General features: G+C 35.8%; 2 protein-coding genes across 4 annotated transcripts in view; one reads left to right on the top strand and one right to left on the bottom strand.

Annotated features, from left to right (window-relative positions):
• LOC112042904 (uncharacterized) overlaps nt 1-11,827 on the bottom strand; it is a 31,319-nt gene extending 19,492 nt beyond the window's left edge. Inside the window, exon 1 of the mRNA XM_024078108.2 lies at nt 11,419-11,827. Within this exon, the coding sequence (XP_023933876.2) occupies nt 11,419-11,571 (153 nt within the window). The 5' untranslated portion in view covers nt 11,572-11,827. The remainder of the gene's footprint in view (nt 1-11,418) is intronic.
• The window catches only part of LOC112042903 (E3 ubiquitin-protein ligase highwire), a 143,982-nt gene that overhangs the window by 76,273 nt on the left and 47,438 nt on the right, over nt 1-20,271 (top strand). For all 3 annotated transcript variants that reach the window (XM_052890868.1, XM_052890869.1, XM_024078107.2), the window contains one exon: nt 18,849-19,077. In XM_052890868.1, coding sequence (XP_052746828.1) covers nt 18,849-19,077 — 229 coding nt within the window. The remainder of the gene's footprint in view (nt 1-18,848; nt 19,078-20,271) is intronic.

Genomic DNA, 20,271 nt, shown 5'->3' with positions numbered 1-20,271 from the left:
CTTTTTCAACTTCGTTATCTCAAATTATGCACTTAAAATGTATATTTTAATATGTAGTGTAGTTTTGTATGTTGATACCCTTTTTTATCTTGGTATCACACTGATAATGTTTTGATTTCTATAGTAGGCAGTTTAAAAATAATTTAATTTTTCAATAAATGAGTAATAAATATATCTTTACAATGAATATCTAATAGTGAATTAATAAATATTTTTTTTTTACATATAGAATGACAAATAAAAAATTTTTTCGGAACAAATTTGGTACAACTAGTAGTAGCAATAGTTGAGTATGAATTAGGTAGTATGTAGTAGATTATTTGGATTCACTACTATACGAGTGTTGGTTATACTAATAATAATAATTACTATCCGTCAATCAATTGTAATTGATTTAAATATTAATATTCCTAATCAGTACCTAAATATTTAATTTTTAATCACTTTCGAAGCACATCTTCTTTGTATTTCGCTTTTTAAAATTAAAATCAATAAAAAAGTTTATTATAGAACTCGTACGCATGAAATTTAGTCTTTCACAAGTCCCGCGAGAACCAAGGACTTTGATGGCCACAACCTCCTCTATCACCCAGTAAGGGCCCTGTTAAAATCGGTTAAGCCATTCCAAAGATATAGCGCGGACAAATAGATAGATAGACAGACAGATAAGAATTTGATAATTATGTTTTTAAACGAAAATAAAAAAAAATGATTTTTTTCTGTAGGTTTGTTATCGTGTAAACAACTATAAGCACTTGAGAAAACACATTCCAAATTTCAGCCAAATCGCTTCAGTAGTAGCGGCGTTAAAGAGTAACAAACATCCGAACAAACATTGAAACATCTATACATACAAACTTTTGCGTTCATAATATTAGTAGGATAATGTTGATGCTTTTTTATTCTTTACAAGATAGCCCTTGTTACTACAATCTCACCTAATGGTAAGTGATGATGCAATCATAACTAACCACATGTACATAAAACTTGATAAAAATCGGATTGATATTTCTTAAAACCTAGCTGATGTAACGATAAATTAACAGTCGTATATTAAGGTATCGCTGTTGCGTGTGTGTTGGTGATGGCTCGTCGCGGCCGCAGGAAGTGATCTCTCATTACGGTTTTTTTATGGTTTGTTCGTTGCTCCCGCGGCCGCCCTCACGATAGGCCCGTTGTTGCCCGCATAGCGCGATGCACACTCCGCGTGTTTATATTTATAATATGATTCCTATAATATCAGAAGGCAGATCAGAAATAGAGTTAATTTTTCACCAAAAACGCTGCACCTCAACGATGTAGCGTTGACCGGAATGGATTTCCTATTTTCTACGGCCCTGGTTAATATTGATTTTGGATATACTCGTCTCTTATTTTATTGTTTAGGTACTAGCGGACACCCGCGACTTCGTCCGCCCTCTTTGATACTATCGCAAAATCCGTTCTTAGCGGATACCTATTAACTATAAACTACCTTCTTTCCAATTTTCACTTGTGTAGGTATGTAAAGCGGTTTTCGAGATTTCGTGATGAAATGACCTTTCGCATTTATATACTAGCGGACGCCCGCGACTTCGTCCGCGTAAAACCCTACTAACGTACCCTACTTATGTTCTTTTAAGGTAAAAATAATTTGTTCTGCTTAGTTGACATTCGGAATTTTGGCATCAGTATCGATCACTTATCACCCCCTGAGTTATTTTGGAAATATATTTCATGTAGAGAATTGACCTTTCTACAGATTTATTAAAAGTATATATTAAGATTAATATCACGGCTTGGGTGTTAGTTTTATTATTTTATTACGGAATTGATTCGGTCCTCGCGTTCAAAACCTGCGATAAAAGCTATGCAATAGCATAATATGTTGTTTCAAAATCTCCTCTATCCCAGTGAAGTACCCGTTGAAATCGGTTCAGAAACGTTCCAAAGATTAGCCCGGACAAATAGTCAAAATTTAAAATAAGCTGATGTTTAAGTATTGTCCAAATAACTATAAACACTTGATAAAACACAATTATTTTGTAATCACAGACAGACACTTCAATGTTATTTATATATATTGATATGATTCCTATAATATCAGTAGGCAAATCAATAATAGAGTTAATTTTTCACCAAAATCGTTGCATCTCAGCAACATAGCAATGACCGGAATGATGACCCATTTTCTGCGGCCCTGATTTATATTGATTTTGGAAATACTGATGTTGATAAATCTAATAGGGTATTCCTGTTAGTAATTTGTAAAATCACATCAAAAAACATTTTTTTCATCATTTTACTTTCATATTTAACAATATATTTTTTTTCTCCACTTACTTGAAATATACACTTAAATAAATAAAAATGAATTGCTGTTAGTTACACTTTAACACCTGAAAACGGTATTCTTTTTTAAAATTTTTTTTTTTTTGTTTTGTAATCAGATGTACGAAAACTAGATTGTAGGAAAAACTCTATTATGTCATGTTATATTAAAATACAATAACTTTATACTTGGGGTCACCTAACAAATGCTATAACTTTTGCAATATTCACAGTACTCTATGTAACTCGGATAGTGTTCTGCTAATTTACTGGACAATAGGGCCATCGGGACTTAGTGACATGACACTGATATTAATTAGTTTCCGGCTCTGTGTGTAGGTAGGGTCGCGCGTTTAAGATACAAACATTTTAAATCATTGAAAAATTAATGCATTACTGTTTAACATACATAAATTTTAGATGTATTTCTTAATGTAAGCACTTGGAAGCATTGTTTATCGGAAAGTTTTCATCTATCTAATGTAGGGTTAAACTTTCGGCTTCTCGAACCCCTGTTAAAATTTTCAAGTGACAGCGAACCCCTTACTAACTTAACTAATGGGGGGAACCCCCCCCCCCCTCCCAAAAAAGAAAATAAATTTGACGAAATAAGATCGCAAATGTATTAAATGTTAGGAGTAATTTTGGACAATTTTAATTCTGACTTGGTATCACTTATCTTATCTTGTCGAATAACGAACCCCTAGGGGTTCGCGTACCCCACTTTGAGAAACCTTGATCTAATATATCTATCCTTATTACTATGTTTGATGCTCACGCTTACATACTTATTTCTATTCGCATTAAAATATGTCTATTGCTTATACACAAATCCGGGAATTGTCCCGGATGCTCTAAATTGATAGAGCGTCATCTTCCGTCGGTTCCTCTATAATGTAAGGACTCCAATGGCGCGTAATTCCACTAGATATAGATGACAATCCTCCATACCTCCGACCGCTTGTTGTACAAACAGAAGGAGCAATTAAAAGCATGTGATTCATCGAGTTGTACTGACCTTCAGGCATTGGAACTTGATCCTTTTGGTCTATAGTCTAGACTCTAGTGCTTTCTACGCATCATCGTTCAGTTTGAATTAGGAGAAATCTAAATAAATCCTTTGCACATTTTTGTGCCAACGATTTACGCGAGATCAATGAACTGTGAATATAATATGAATCTATTGTTAGATGTAGTATTTTCATACAAACTGTGTGTGATTACTATTTTTTTTTTATTCTTTACAAGTTAGCCCTTGTCTACAATCTCACCTGATGGTAAGTGATAATGTAATCTAAGATGGAAGCGGGCTAACTTGTTAGGAGGAGGATGAAAATCCACACTCCTTTCGGTTTCTACACGACATTGTACCGGAACGCTAAATCGCTTGGTGGTACGTCTTTGTCGGTAGGGTGGTAACTAGCCACGGCCGAAGCAACCAGCTACACCTGGACCAATTAAGAAAACCTCAATCGGCCCAGCCGGGGATCCCAGGACCTCCGTCATTAAACCCACCGCGCATACCACTGCGCCACGGAGGCCGTCAAATACTAGACCATCTATAACGACTACTACTTAGAAATAGCTCAACTCAATTGACATGCCACTGATACCGATGCGATGTTATTTATGTATATTTCTTATCACCGGTCTGTTGTTGCTAATGTAGTGTGGTTTACTCTCTTTGTTTGATTTGGAATTTAGATAATTAAATAAAATACTAATAATTTTAAACTAACAAAATTAGTCGATCGATGATATAATCTCGTTTCAGTCAGAAAAACTTACTTTTGTCAGTAGAATAGACTTTTTTTAATAGAATTTACAACCGCTTCAGATGCAGATTCTGAACAGCTTGTGTGTGCAAACCTATTTTGAGTTTGTACGCGAAATTCACTTTAGTCGGTCATTGTACCACGACCACGGGTGACCTGCAGGCTAATACACTATTTTTGATGTATGCTAGTTGACATATACGAAATTGAGATTCTATGTACATGTTCACAGTAGGTAAATGACATTTTGATGTTTATTTTGATAGGTTGGTAATAAAGACCAAAATAGTGAATACGCCAGTTGTAATACCATGTTATTTACAATTGATTCACTATAACAGTCTATGAACGTATGTTATAATCATTTATAATGCACGAATAAACGCGGCGAGCGGGTATCTATCTCTACGGTCGTTGACACAGACTAATTTCCCAACTAAATTGTGTGGCTTGGCACGGGATATCGTTCAAGAATCACTGTATTCTTAAAACTATTTTCATAATACATCTACTTTTTTATCTACGAAATTATAAAATATGTTTATTGGAAAAGTTTACAACGGATGTATTATCAACGCTTAAATTGTTAGGATATTTTCACACTATAAATAATAACGCACTAGCGGGCGCCTGTGACGTCGTCCGCCCTTAGACCTTCTTAATCCGGCCTTATCGCAAAACCTGTTCTTAGCGGATACCTTCTAAATATACACTACCTCCCTGCCAAATTTTATCTTTGTACGTCTAGCGGTTTTCGAGATTTCGTGTTGAATGACTTTTCGCATTTATATATTAAGATTAACGAAAGGGATATTATTTTTCTTCCTTTGGGTAAATTTTCATTGTTTTTCATTTCATGTTTTTATTATATGTCTAATATCATGTCCAGCGTCGTAAGTCTTATTTTTGTTCCTATTGTACAACTTACTCCCATTCATAGAACTAGATTCTGCTGATGAGTATCTAAGTCCTTAACATGTCTCCGCAGGTTTACGGATTCGGACTTGACTCCCCCGATATTAGTAGAAGCATTTTATGCAATATAAATAAATAGATAGTTATAATTAATATTAGCTATTATCAATTATTTTAAATTAAGAATTTTCCGTCATTTTTTTTTCTGTAACGTGCTGGGCCCAAAATGGTCGGTTTATTTTGATTATGAAAACAGCTGGTTAATAAACGCATGAACTCCTTTTCTGTAGCCCAAGCCATCTAGCGCTTGAGACAAGCCTAAAGTCAAATTAGCAAGTGGGTTGTCGCTTCAAATAGCTTGCGTTCTATTCGCGGCTGTCCGTGTAACAACTCATGCTGTTCCTTTCTAGCAAACTGTGTGAGCGAGAAACACACCAGACGGCAATAGAATATTTAGGGCAAATAGTTTTGACCATGCCGGTGAATGTAGTACATTAATAATTCGCTAACAAAGCCATGAATACCTGATAATTACATAGTTCGTAATACTATTTTGTGAAAAGTTCTACACATTGATATCTGCATAAGTTGTGAGCTTCGCGTAAAGATATGCCACTCGGTTAAGTTTCGCAATTTAAGATTTGTTGATTTGTTAATCGATCTATCGATCGATCGATCTGCCTATTGGCATTCTGGTACCGCCAAGATTTTTAACAACTCTAAAAGAAAAGCTCTGTCGAAGTCTTTTAATTTGTATGCAAATGCATCTTATAGATATACTAGCTGATCCAGCAAACGTTGTTTTACCTTGTAAATTACTCACTTGTATGAAAAATAGATGTTGGCTGATTGTCAGACCTACCCGATTAAACAAAATTTAAAAAATATCGGTTCAGCCGTTTCGGAAGAGTTTGGTAAATAACACGATGCGCGAATTTTGTACATATTGTATTTAAGATGGTTTCGTCGAGGTTTTATAATTGCCAATCCGCATTGGGCCAGCGTGGTGAACTATTATCCTAACCCCTCTCATTTTGAGTTAATAATGATGATGATGATGATTGCTTATCGTAGTTGAGCACTAACATGTGATTGATTAATTAAAATAAAACACACTCACTAGGTTTCTAACAAATACAAACCTAATTAGCTAGAAAGAAAGACAATACTCACTAATTACCTGTGGAACGAGAGATAATTGATTTCTAGTTTCAAGTATCCGTCCAACTCATTAAAGGTTAATTTAATTGTATCTTCTCGAATTATTTAATCTGTTTTTGTACTATGTAATGGTCGGACAACTATTTGCTGGTTCTACTACTATGTCAAACTGATAATTTGCAGTGAACTTTTGTACGTGAAAATAGATCGTAAAATAGCTCGAATCGTTCCAGCGATAACGCGATCGCGTTTAGCGGCCGTGCGGAACCCTACTTTAAACATTAAATAAAATATGCTATCAATAGAGATTAAGTTTATCAAGTTATATTTTTATTTTATTACATAATTTTCTCTTGTTTATGAATCTTATTGTAAAAATGTCTCTAACTAACTAAAGTATTGGTAGTTTTGGAACTATTTTCATTAATGTAGACAGGCCCCTATTATTAAAAAAATTTAATTTTTTATAACCTTTGCAATTGTTTACGAGTATGTGCGGGTTTGAAATTTTTGCCGATTTTTCTAGAGGTTCTGTACAAGTCTGATGAGCTACCACACGTATTTTTATTCGCGATATCAGTATTTAACACTGTTTCCCGATGTTGATTGGCCTTATCTGAAAACCGTCTAATGCGATTTTAGCTAACGCTTTCCCAAAATATCAGTGAAAAAGAGCCGTGGCACGCGTTGCTATATTCAAAATCGTGTTTTTAAAAAATTATAGGTTTTACTCTATTACATCATAGTTGTTTTTTGTAAAATATTATAATAATCTCATGTTTGCCATCTGGTATTGACGCTTATGTTGAGTTAGTTTAACTAAATGAACTAACTAATATAGCCTAGGGTTGCCAGGTCGTCGAAATTAAAAGCCGGACAGTCCTGTCAGTTTGGCCTGACATGGCCAGACAGCGCACATTAATGAGGATTTTGTATACATCAGTATTAATACGTAGGACAATTTTTTTTCATGTAAAATCAAGCATTCATGATTATTACTGTAAATTTTGTTCCCACACACACTCGTCGTTCGTTCGTTTGCTAAATGTAAAGCCTAACAAAAGCCGGACAAGCCGGACACCGTTTTTGGCCGAACACGGAATCAAAAACCTATCTACTATACTTTTACTAAAAACCCAACTACTATAGGGCATATAGAATCAGATATTTATTGATATGAACCATTTTAACTATTTGTTGTCAATATTATAAAAATATGCTTGAAATTATTAAAAACTTTTTGCGTTAACCCGATATAGATCTGTTCAGATAAGCTTTAGAATGAAGTACTCTAAAACCGATTACGACGATTTAAATCCGTTTGTATGTGTATGGTAAAATATTATTCAGCAATATTTTCCTGCGGTACTTTTTAAATATTCTCTTTTATTGAAAATATGAAAATGTTTTGCAATATTCCGTTGCGTTCAGGGCTACATATTTGTATATTTGTGAAATTTATAAAATGTTAGGGCCCCAGGTACACCTTACATTTTTTAATGTTTGTTACCTACGTCATTTATTAACCAATTTTGAATATTCTTTTTTTGTTTGAAAGAGTACTAATATACTTCCAGATTAGTCCCATTTCGTTTTCATGTAAATTGGTATAGGAATTTTGTTTTAAAATCATAATAACTGAAATACGTCTTTGATATCGGTTTCATATTTATGTTGAAAAAATTTCAAGTTGCGGTCTCAATAACAGTTTCATAGCAACAAGTGTGCTTCGGTTCGCCTCCTCCGCTATTTACCGGCCCTTAAATAATAATTTGTATTATTTCAATTAAATACAATTTATATTATTTCAAAAGTAAAGGTCAAAAGGTTTTATTAAATTAAATTTATAATTCAGCTTTTCTGATATGACAGATGGAGAGACAGGCGAAATTTAATTTGGTCGAATTTGTATAATTGTGTTTGAAGATATTTGTTCTAAAAATAGTATAAATATTACAAAATTAATTTTGTAATTCTAGAATATCCAGTTGATGGGATGATGACACATCTCTTCAAGTTTTGATATGGCGTTAATTTTATTGCAATACTTAACGCCTACGAGGTGATGTAGCGATTATTATTTAATTTAAAGATTTTAATATTAAAGAAATATATATATTCTTATATAAATATAAATATATACGTAATTCCGCGTGATAACAACATAGTTTGACACTGTTAGTATGTTAGGTTCAAATTTAAAAAAAAAATTCAAATTCAAATCTAAAAAAAAAAATATTTTTTTCACCCGACTGCAAGCACGGTAAAGTTTTTTTTTATCAAATTTATCTACCTATCTGATGAGAAATAGATAATTATGTATAGATATGTTTTTTTTAATTCGAATCGTTAGCCGTTATTGAAAAGAATAAATTTCTAACAACATGTACCTTGTTAAAACATTGACATGACTATTTTATATACATGTGTCGGTTTGAGACAATAAATAGTTTTAATGATTTATTTTTTTTAGAACAGAATAAGTATGACCGCCAAGCGATAATCATTCTATCACTAGTACGGTCTACAATGGCTCTCCTGAGTTGTTAATTAAACGACGGGAGTATTAGGCCGCAACAGGCAGCTGTTTATACTTGTTACATCTCAAAGATGCGTTTCTTGTGTGTGCGTGTGTGTGTGTGTTGGCGGTGTGTGTGAGTGTGTGTGGAGACATTGGTTAGCATGTGTGCGTGTACGGACGCGGCGGCGGGACACTTGTTGCTCAGGATTGTCGGGTTCGTGAACTGTCGCTCGCAGGACGAAATTACTGCCACTAATAATAATAAGCTCCACTGGCTGAGCTCCTAAGGGTTTGACGTCAGGTAGATTCGCTTTTTTGTGTATTTTTCATTTTATCCGTATCCGTGGTATTTTGATGCTTGTTTTGACTTTTTTTTTTGATAACCTCTCTGACGCAGCTGGTACAGCACTGTGGTTCTCGATAGAGAGATCCTGGGTGCGATTCCCAGCACGGGTCGGGTTCGTTCGTATATTTTCGGGATGAAAATAATTCTATTGGTTAAGCAGCGTAAAAATCCGTTCAGTAGAATCAGTTCATGTACAGAAAGACACGTCAAAGTACTTTGTTTTATAATACGTTTAAATACAGGGTGCTGGGGAGTATTTCCCATAACTCTATACTTTTTACCGAAAATTAATTAAAAATGTTCAAGGAACATGTGTTCAGAAATTAATATTTTCGGAGTAAATAATATTTCTTCTGTAAATAGTTCTTAAAATGTGTCATGCGCATCCTTATATTTAAGACGTAGCAAAGTCTTACGAATTTAAAAATGCAAGGATAAATAAAGACGTGTCCTACATATTCGGAAGTTTGAAATCTGGATAGTCGGAATTATTTGAATTACTTTGTATGATAACATAAAAAGTTTTTATTTTTTAGTTGAAAAAATATTAGTTATGCAGTTCGGTTCCCATAAGTGGACTCCTCAACGCCTTGAAGTTATGGGAAAAACTCCCGAGCACCCTGTATAATGTATTTTTAATAAGCCGCGTGCGTAGTGTGTCACTTGACAAGTTCTGCCGGTTCACCTTTCTTTTCGCTAAGGTAAAATAGACTCTACGTATGGTAGGTAGATTGGAACCGGGCCCGTTATCCTCGCAACTCGTAGCCGTGCATGAACTCTCATATGATTTAATTATTACGGTCAGCCAGCCAACGTCCAACCAACCGATAACTAAGTAGACAATTGTTGTGATAAATAATACCGTAACAGTAATATGTCCCTAAAATATAACAATAACCCGTTAGACAGGCATTGTTACCGAAAAGAAAATATGTGAAAAATGATATCCTGCGTAGGAATATTCATGTACCTACATATTTTGTTCGTTTATTAATTTTATTATGTCATCGGTTAATAAAGCCTATTATTACCCACTACAAGGCTGGATGAAATTGCAATTAAAACTAATAACTTTCTTTTAAGAATTTAAGACTCAATATTTATAAAATACAATGGCTAACCACTGTACCAGCGGGGTAAATACTTTTTGACACAAAGGCTAACCACTGAACCAACGGGGCAAATAGTTTTTGACGCATAGGCTAACCACTGAACCAACGGCGCAAATAGTTTTTAACGCATAGGCTAATAACCCCTGTACCCTTAACTAGGTAGTTAGGTACCTAGCTAAGGGTAGTTCTATAAGACTTCGTCATCAACATAGCAGCCAATTAAACCGGTTACAGAGCCGGTACCTATCGTGTTTCGTAATGCTAGCCGCTCATCATTCAATAACTGCAGCCACATGCCTGCAGCGCTAACGGCTTGACGCCCGATAAAACTGATCGTGTGTTGGTCGCGTTGTGCATGACATCGCAGATCGCGCATAAGAAAAACCACTCGTTAATTTAAAAGTATTGGATTAAAATTTCTCTTTAAACTGGTTTTAATTTTTAGATTACATTTATATAATTAATTATATAATTACTTCTGACATTTGCCTTCGTAAATGTAAACTAAGCGGGTAGTTAGTTATCTATGTCACAAAAAACTTTATCCTAAATTCAGTAGTTTCGATTGTAGTTGGTACATATGAGGAATATGTCATTAAGTCGATGTCTTTATCCTTTTATATATTATTAAATATATTAGGTATCGGGCAGCAATTACGTTATTCCATTTGATTGTGTGTACGATAACTTTAAGAGCCGTGATAGCCCAGTGGATATGATCTCTGCCTCCGATTCCGGAGGGTGTGGGTTCGAATCCGGTCCGGGGCATGCACCTCCAACTTTTCAGTTGTGTGCATTTTGAAGAAATTAAATATCACGTGTCTCAATCGGTGAAGGAAAACATCTCGAGGAAACCTGCATACCAGAGAATTATCTTAATTCTCTGCGTGTGTGAAGTCTGCCAATCCGCATTGGGCCAGCGTGGTGGACTATTGGCCTAACCCCTCTCATTCTGAGAGGAGACTCGAGCTCAGCAGTGAGCCGAATATGGGTTGATGACGACGATAACTTTCAAATAACACCAAACATTAAGTAACTGTAATATCTGAACTGGAAGATAATGTCCTGATATACTGATACCTACTACACTTGCAATGAGTAACACATGTTACATTCGCTTTGTTCATCTACGTTAAATATAGATTTAAGAATTCACTTTTATAATATTTTTTTTTATTACTCTAACACATGTCTAGTATTATGCATATATCGTATATGCAATGGTAATAATATGTCGGCGCAGTATTCACTTTATTCGGAATCGAACTCGGTACCTACCTCGTTGTTTGGTATGGTGCAATTAACAGTTGTCTGGGTCGGGTGTTTTCCAGGCATACACTTGCAAAAATCATGTTTTGTACAAACTCCTTGATCATCAGCCGACGTTAATGCACAGAGCGCTAAAAGCGCGAGAATCGTCGCGAAACGCATTTCGCTAGAGCGAGCGAACTTTGACGCGTCGGACGACACGGACACGGACTGCCCGAGCGAGTCCCGCGCGTCGACTGCCGCCACCCGCTTGCACTTGCCGCGTCCCGCGCGCTATAAGCGTGAGCGGAAAAGTGTCCCGTATCACGTATGACGTCCGGCCTCTCCGGCTCTCGACCAGTGACTGCCGGTGCCCAGTCGAGTGGCGCTGGCGAGTGCCGACAGCAGAGTGCCGAATACTGCCGATGCCGAGTGCGGAGTGCCGAAAATGCCGCTGCCGAGCGCCGACTCCTGCCTCATGCCTTTACCTCCGCCTCCTCTACAGATGCGGTCTTTTAATAGTGATGCTATTTAAAAGCACACGCTAATTTATCGATATCGACATTTTTCAATTAGTCAGTCTATCGCGGCACGTCATTACTTTGTATTTAAGTTAATTAAAACAATTACATATTATTTTATTTTTGGCTGTGTTTGTGTAGATTCGTTTTACTAATTTCTTTTTTTAAAGCAACTGATTCTGTAGTTGGTCTGTCAAGTATATATTTTCTTAATATACCTGTTCATTTAATTTTTTTTGGATTATAGCTTATTGCGCAAAGCAACCAAGTAGACTTCATATGTTTTAAGAACTTTTACTGAAAACTTATGGCCTTATGGATGTTCAAATATATTGTTTGTTAATTTTTTCGAGTTTTCTTAATAAATTTATAATTAAGCAAAACTACAAATAATAATAAAAAATAAGATATTGATATTCAATAGGTAACCAATCACTCAATTTCTCGAGCGTATTATAAAATCTTTTTGACTAAATCATTGAACCAACTTCAAAATCACAAAAATAAACTAAGAAGCGAAAATTAACATCGTATGTGTGAAAATTAAATGCTAGGGCACACTAAAAACATAAAAATAAAATCTTGTTAACATAAAAATTGAACCGACTTCAAAATCACAAAAGTAAACTAAAGAGCGACAAATAACATCGTATGTGCTACTTTCTGACTACTTTGAAGGCGGTGCAAAGCCAGTGACGTATTAATTAAAGCCGTTTCTGAAAGAACTACGGGATAGAACTGTCTTTAAATCCTAAAAATTAATGATTTAATCGGCTTTAGTTAATGCATCACTGTGTTGGCATCGCCTTCAAAGTGGTCAGAAGGTAGCACATACGATGCTATTTTTCGCTTTTTAGTTTATTTTTGTGATTTTAAAGTCGGTTCAATTTTACTGTTAAAAAGATTTTATTTTTCTGTTTTTAGTGTGTCCTAGCATTTAGTTTTCATAGAAATCGGTTAAGTAATTTTGTGTTAAAATGAAAATAACGTAATGGCCCGTACTGCACGGGAAATTTCTGAATTTTCATTTTAACACAAAACTACTGCACCGAAAATTAAATGAGACCAATCTGAAAGTATACTCTTTTAAACAAAATTTTTATAATTGGTTAAGAAATGACGAAGTTATGCGGTAACAAACTTATAACAAAAAAAAACAAACGCGTCGAATTGAGAACCTTTTTTTTTTTGAAGTCGGTTCAAAATATGCTGGAGACACTCGAAGTTTACTAATATGAGGACCGACTTCCGTTTCCCTTGCACTATTTCGTGTCGATTCACTTTTTACGTGTGGTTCCCATCCCTAAACCCGCGTAAAGAAGCTCTCGCTTCAAAAGCTATGCAACAGGTGATTTGGAACACTGTAGTACTTGCTGCGTTATACATAGGTGGCTCAGTATCGTGATGTTTGGAAGTCCCTACAAAAGGCCTATGTCCAGCAATGGACGTCCATCGGCTGATATGATGATGATGATGATGACATAGATTGTACAATTACAAAGGGGATGATGACTAGGTTTGAATATATTGATTTTTATGATACGTTCGGGTAAAAAAGGACAATGTTAACTAATTTATACATAAAAAGCAAAGATTGTTTGCATATTTGCAAAATAAATAATTAAAAATCTTTTATCGTAATTCGATGAAAAATCATACAGTTTTAACTTCCTTACATTAAATGTGACATTTTTTAATACGTGAACTATAAACACAAACGCACAAATAACAAAGATATTAGTAATTTGGTTTAACCGCCCATACAAATCTAATGATCATTATGTACCTACGACGTCTTTAAATCGTACCATTTTGTATGGGGCGTTTTTCAAGGATCCGTGGTAGCGCCGCAAATCTGACCTTTTAAATCCCTGTAGCTCCGAAAGTAATAGTCGCAGATACCCTGTTACTTTTTAACCGACTTCCAAAAAGGAGGAGGTTCTACGTCCGGCTGTATGTATGTTTTTTTTTTACAAAATTGCTTTATTATTAACATACTCTTAATTTATATACAATTTAAAGAACTGTCATCATTCCTATTACAATTATAATCAAGATTATAGGTAACATTTAAATACTTAATTAATTGATATACCTTCCTAATGTATTCTAAACTTTGGGAAAAAATCCAATAGCTTTCCGAGCAAGCGTCTCGTGGCCACAAATCTATACTAGACAGTATGGCCTTCTCTAACCTATGAGTTATCACGAGTCACCCCTAGCATTATATTTCTTTATTGATTTTAGCTATTGTCGCTGTACATATTATGTAGTCTGTGCCATTGTTTCAAGAACAGGATGTACTCGTACTAGCCAAGCAATACCCAAGATCGCTTCGGTGAATAATCTCTTACGTAGTCGTACCTGGTATATTGTATTAATTAATTGTTTGTGAACAAAACAACGCAATATTGCGTAGTGGATGTAATCGTCATCAACATCATCATTATCAGCCGATGGACGTCCACTGCTGGACATAGGCCTCTTGCGTGGACCTCCAAGCACACCGGGTTTCGATCTGCCAGCATCCAGCGGCTCCCTGCAACCCGCTTGACATCCTCGGTCCACCTACTGGGGGGTCGACCAACACTACGCTTTCCGGTGTGGGGTCGCCATTCCAGCACCTTGGGAGCCCAATGTCCATCGGCTCTTCGAACTATGTGGCCTCCCCATTGCCACTTTAGCTTCGCGACTCGCTGATCTATGTCAGTGACTTTGGTTAGTCTGCGGATCTCCGCATTTCTGATTCGATTACGCAGAGAAACTCCAAGCATAGCTCGCTCCATCGTCCGCTGAGTGACTTTAAACCTTTTAATAAGGCCCATATAGTTAGCGACCAAGTCTCGGATCCGTAGGACATCACAGGCAACATGCAGTGGATGTAATGCGTCAGATAAATAGGTACGACTTATTTCCATAACATTACATAACACTGCTGTGCACTCCATACTGCTTCGTCCTTTATGTATGTACCTTTTTTAGTCTTTACTAGTTATTCCTTGACTACAATCTCACTTGATGGTAAGTGATGATACAATCTAAGATGGAAGCGCACTTAACAATTTAAGAGTAGGATGAAAATCACACGACGTCGTACCGGAACGCTAAATCGCTTGACCTACCTACTACCTACCATCCAGACGTAGACCAATTAAGAAAACCTAAATCGGCCTAGCCGGGGAGTGAACCCAAACCCTCCGCCTTATAACGTCGTTACACAGAATATTCCATTACTTGATCCGTCTGAAGCATCGATTCTTTTTATAAATTGTTTTTATTACTCCTCTCATTCAGAGATGAAACTGGAGCTCAGTAGTGAGCGAATACGATATGGGTTGATAACGATTATTTATCTAGCTTGACCGTTACGTTGCATGTGTCATAGTTCTTCTTCTTTCTTCTGGGCCTTTTCCGCACTTGTACATGGTAATAGCTATTTATGTCACTGTCATGTAATTGGATGGAGGCCATTGTAGCACGAGTGTTTTTTTTTTGTGGAATGAGGCAAAGCCGAATTGCAGAATAGACAGCACGAGTGCTACAATCGCTAAATACGTGCAGTGGCATACAAAACTTTTTCTACGGCCATGATAAAAGAAATAAATGAATTAACAAAACTTAGTAAATAATGTATAATTAGCATTGGCGTTAAAGTTTTTGCTTGTTTTCTTTTATTTTTGTGGTGTACAAATAAAGTGTATTAAATAAAAATAAAATAAATAAAGTTGTGTAATTGGCACAGTTAATAATATATCGGCGTGGCCTAGACTTGTCTCTTATGAGGAAGCCTGAATTATTGTAGCCAATGACATGGAAATATTTAAAAATTTTAAAAATAAATCAACGTAGCACGGTTTACCTGTGTAATAATGATCAAACGACCTGTAGGAATTATTATTTTGTGATATGGTTTGAGGTTTTATATTGAGTATATTACGAAATGGTTGTAGAAAAATCTATTTATTGCATTGACTCGATATCTACCTATGTGAGTGGGATGATGAGGAGCCGTGATAGCCCAGTGGATATGACCTCTGCCTCCGATTCCGGAGGGTGTGGGTTCGAATCCGGTCCGGGACATGCACCCCCAACTTTTCAGTTATGTGCATTTAAAGAAATTAAATATCACGTGTCTCAATCGGTGAAGGAAAACATCGTGAGGAAACCTGCATACCAGAGAATTATCTTAATTCTCTGCGTGTGTGAAGTCTGCCAATCCGCATTGGGCCAGCGTGGTGGACTATTGGCCTAACCCCTCTCATTCTGAGAGGAGACTCGAGCTCAGCAGTGAGCCGAATATGGGTTGATGACGACGAGTGGGATGGAACGTGTCATGATGTATAGTGTACAGGTCTTCTGAATTGTCAGCTAGTGTGACATATGGATGATTAACGTCCTGATACTGTCTATTGTGCTACTGGATTGACCTCGTAGCCTGACCCACTGATGTGTTCCGCTCTATGATTTTTAATAGTTTCATCAACAGATTAAGAGTAATATGCAGATAGAGCGCACGGAACACGACGGTGTCGTAGCCGTACCAAATACAAAATACAAAATCGTGTACATTCTCGAGTCAGTACGACACGAAGCATCGCATCGGTAATTTTAATATTATTCAAGAAAAATGGCGTTCTATGTTTTAATATATTTTAATATCTGTTCACAAAAACTAAAGAAATAAAATAAAGTTTTTTTTTTATTAGTAAATATTGATTAATTAATTAATTTACGTAGTTGTTGTATGTGTTTGAAATACAAATTATGAAGAAAATTTGTAAATGCGGATGTCTAGGAGACGCGTGACGTTTGGTTTTTATGGGTTTCACCGGTTTTACCACGCTGCTTGTAAAGACTCATTCTGGATCATTCTTTGTTCTGTGGTTTCATCTTAAAGTACCGCAATAGAAACAATACTCAGTCAGTGTTTTCTGACACATATGATTTGGGCACCCTCAACTGGCCTATTCACTAAGGTCGTATGATACACACAGATGTCGTATAGGTTAAATATAAATATGGTTTTCTAAATAAGCTTCATAATACCGATACATTTTGCTTCAATCGAAAATCTTGCCCGAATCAAAAAATAGAGTAGGTAGACCCCTCAAACCTATCCAACGATACCCCACACTCCGAGACTTAAAAGAAAAAAAAAACATCCCCACTTTACATTTAGGGGGGTACCCTAAAAAATATTTTTGAGATTTAATGTAACGAATTTGTCGACGTTTTAAATGTGCATACTAATGCTAAATTACAACGTTCTAGTAGAAATAGTATTTGAGTTAAACTGCGGTCAGGCAGACGGACATTACAGAACTATAACAGTTCTTTGTAGATTACGGAACCCTTAAAAATGGCATTGTACAATGTAAGTTTACATTGATTTTCTCGCGGGAGTCCATTTTTATTTATCAACAGACTTCAAAAAAGGAGAAGGAGGAGATTCTCAGTTCGACGAATAATTTTTTATTTTTTTAATGTTGGTTACCTCATAACCTCTTTATTTATTAACCAATTCTTTTTTAGATTAGTCCCATTTCGTTTTCATGAAAATCGGGGTCGTAATTTTGTGTTACAATCAAAATAACTGAACATAAAAATGGTACCGACTTCAAAGACGTATGTCTTTGAAGTCGGTACCATTTTTATGTTAAAAAGATTATTATCATAAAAACGGCTTACAAAATTTGTGCCCAAAGCGGGGAGCAACTATTTACAACTATTTATTAAGTTTTCATATCATATAATTTTATGATTATATATAGAAATCATATTCTAACAACAATGATGTCAGCTGTTGCCGTTTTTCATCACTAGGTGGTCATAGTTTTGATACCTACAACAAAATTGTAAATTCGTTGAAACCAGTATACAACAATGTTAACTCAATCAAATTCAAAGTACTTACACTTTGTGATGACAAATTTGTTTATTTCCCAGCGGTATCTATATATTGTATGATGTAGCCGTGGTGGTTTATTTACTCGTTTGAGCATATGCATTGTTTGTAATATAACTTTTTGATTATCTTACTTCGCAGAATGCTCCATCTACATTGTCAACTAATGTTATACAGGATGCTGGGGAGTATATCCCATAACTTCAAGGTGTTGACGAGTCCACTTATAAGAGCCGAACTGCATATATAACTAATATTTATTTAACTAAAAACGTTAAAGTTTGCCATTGTCTTACGGTGATTTTGTTAAATTCATTAACGATCACTATCAGATGTTAATGATTATGATTGGGAATGATATTTGCTATCGACAGGTCACGTGATCAAGATCTGTCATTTCCATACATTTTTCTAGTTTTCGAAGCGTTAGCGATCGTAGAAAGAGAATCCACATACCGCTTGGCTAGGGGGGCTGATGCCAGAGACACCGACTGCGGACAACAAACTGCCATATTGTTGTCGCAGTTAACACTACTCGAGTTAAGACTATTAGATACTGACTTTTGTATTGAGTTGTACAAAAAGTACTAAAGTCAACACTTGTACTGAGTCATCAGCAGTCTGTGTGCAAATAGTCACCATATTTTTTCGGCAGGACTCAAACTTTGTCAATCACCTCATAGAAGCTTGTAATCGGGCTATTTGAAGTTCTAATAAATGTGTGTCAGATTCATATTGTAATATACTTTTTTTAAAATAAAGTGCTGCATACATTTAACTCTTTGAATAATGCTAAACGTTCCTTCCTTGGTTTTAATGCTTTAAAAGATGATTTATGGATTATAAGCATTCTTTTGTGGTGTTTTTTTTATATATTTATACCCATTAAGAAAACCTCAATCAGCCCAGCCCAGGACCTCCGTTATGTCCGTCACCGCGCATAACACTGCGTCACGGAGACCGTCAAAACCTTAGCCATAACGCTGATGATGATGATGATGCTTTATTCAACAAAAATGTACATCTCTCCACAGAAGCATATCAACGGAGCGTCAATTCCTGGCGGACTTTGTGGCTGGGGCGGAGTGTACGGCGGGAGGTCGACTGGCTCGGTGGCTGGCGCCGGCTTCACGGGTGGAGCCTTCGCGCTGCGAGATCAAGGCACCACTGGAGTCTGCGAGACCTGCGATGCGGATGAGCCTGCCCATCCTTATTAGAGACCAATATGGAGATTTGGTTATCTCTCCAGCGCTCAAAGTTAAGGTACTTCACCATCATCAGTTTAGCCGGACCGATACATGGCCAGACCTCTTTTCGTACTATCAAAAGTATATATCTACTGCTAGCTATATGAAAAGTGCATACTGTATGGCTGTGAAAATATTTAAAAAATTACCTGATGATATTGGAATATTAAGCTTACATTATCAATCTTTGGCTCATTGCTGAGCTCGAGTCTCCTCTCAGAATTTCTTTTTCACCGTATGTATAATATTTGCACACTATTATTTTGTTGAATGTTGTAAAGAACAAAAAATCTTGCAAATAAACGATTATTATGTTTATTTCTTCCAAGTTAGCCCTTGATTACAATCTCACCTGATGGTAAGTGATGATGCAATCTAAGATGGAAGCCGGCTGACTTGTTGGGAGGAAGATGAAACGCCACACCCATTTCGGTTTCTACACGACATCGTACCGGAACGCTAAATCGCTCACGTCTTTGTTGTCACATAGTATGAAAAAATCTAAAATAAATGAACTTTGATTTTTTTTGATTTTGATATGGTCTGAAATTTTATATTGAGTAGATTACAAAATGGGAGTACATAGTTAAAATAATTTTCACCTTTGTATCCAACCTATGTTAATAATTATTTCGTGAGCTGGTGTTATCTGACTCTGTTAATGTAATTTTCATCTAGCAAAATTCCTTGCAATTTGCTAACAATCTGGGTAATTACCTGGAACTCTTTTGGCCTTAGCTCGTTGTAAATTTAACTATTTAACATGTCGTTATCAAAGAAATTTAATGTAGGCATCACGATTAGTTCGCGTTGATTGTGTATTTTTAAAATTAACTGCCTATAATTTCAATTATCTTACACGTAATTTATATAGTTTTAAAACTTGAATCTCGGATTTATGTTTCACAATCATTAGTCTGTTTTAATGACAGAATACTTGCGGTACAAACCTCCTCTCTCCTAAAGATATTGAAGAGGAATTTGATGTTTACTTACACAATACACATATTTGGCTTTGGCTAGATCAAAGATTGAGGAAAGGAGATATCCTGTCTCCTTACAAAATCGGGCCCAAAAATTAAACGATACAAAGCAGAAAATTAGCCATAAATTACAACATTGAAGGAGATCTCATGAGGCCAATTTTCAGAAATATCTACATTGTCTGAATCGGCTAAATTATTTATTTGTTTAAGGTATACGCGCAAGT

Source organism: Bicyclus anynana, chromosome Z, assembly GCF_947172395.1.
Source record: "Bicyclus anynana chromosome Z, ilBicAnyn1.1, whole genome shotgun sequence".
Taxonomy (NCBI): Eukaryota; Metazoa; Arthropoda; class Insecta; order Lepidoptera; family Nymphalidae; genus Bicyclus; species Bicyclus anynana.
This window is presented reverse-complemented; position numbering and strand designations above follow the sequence as displayed.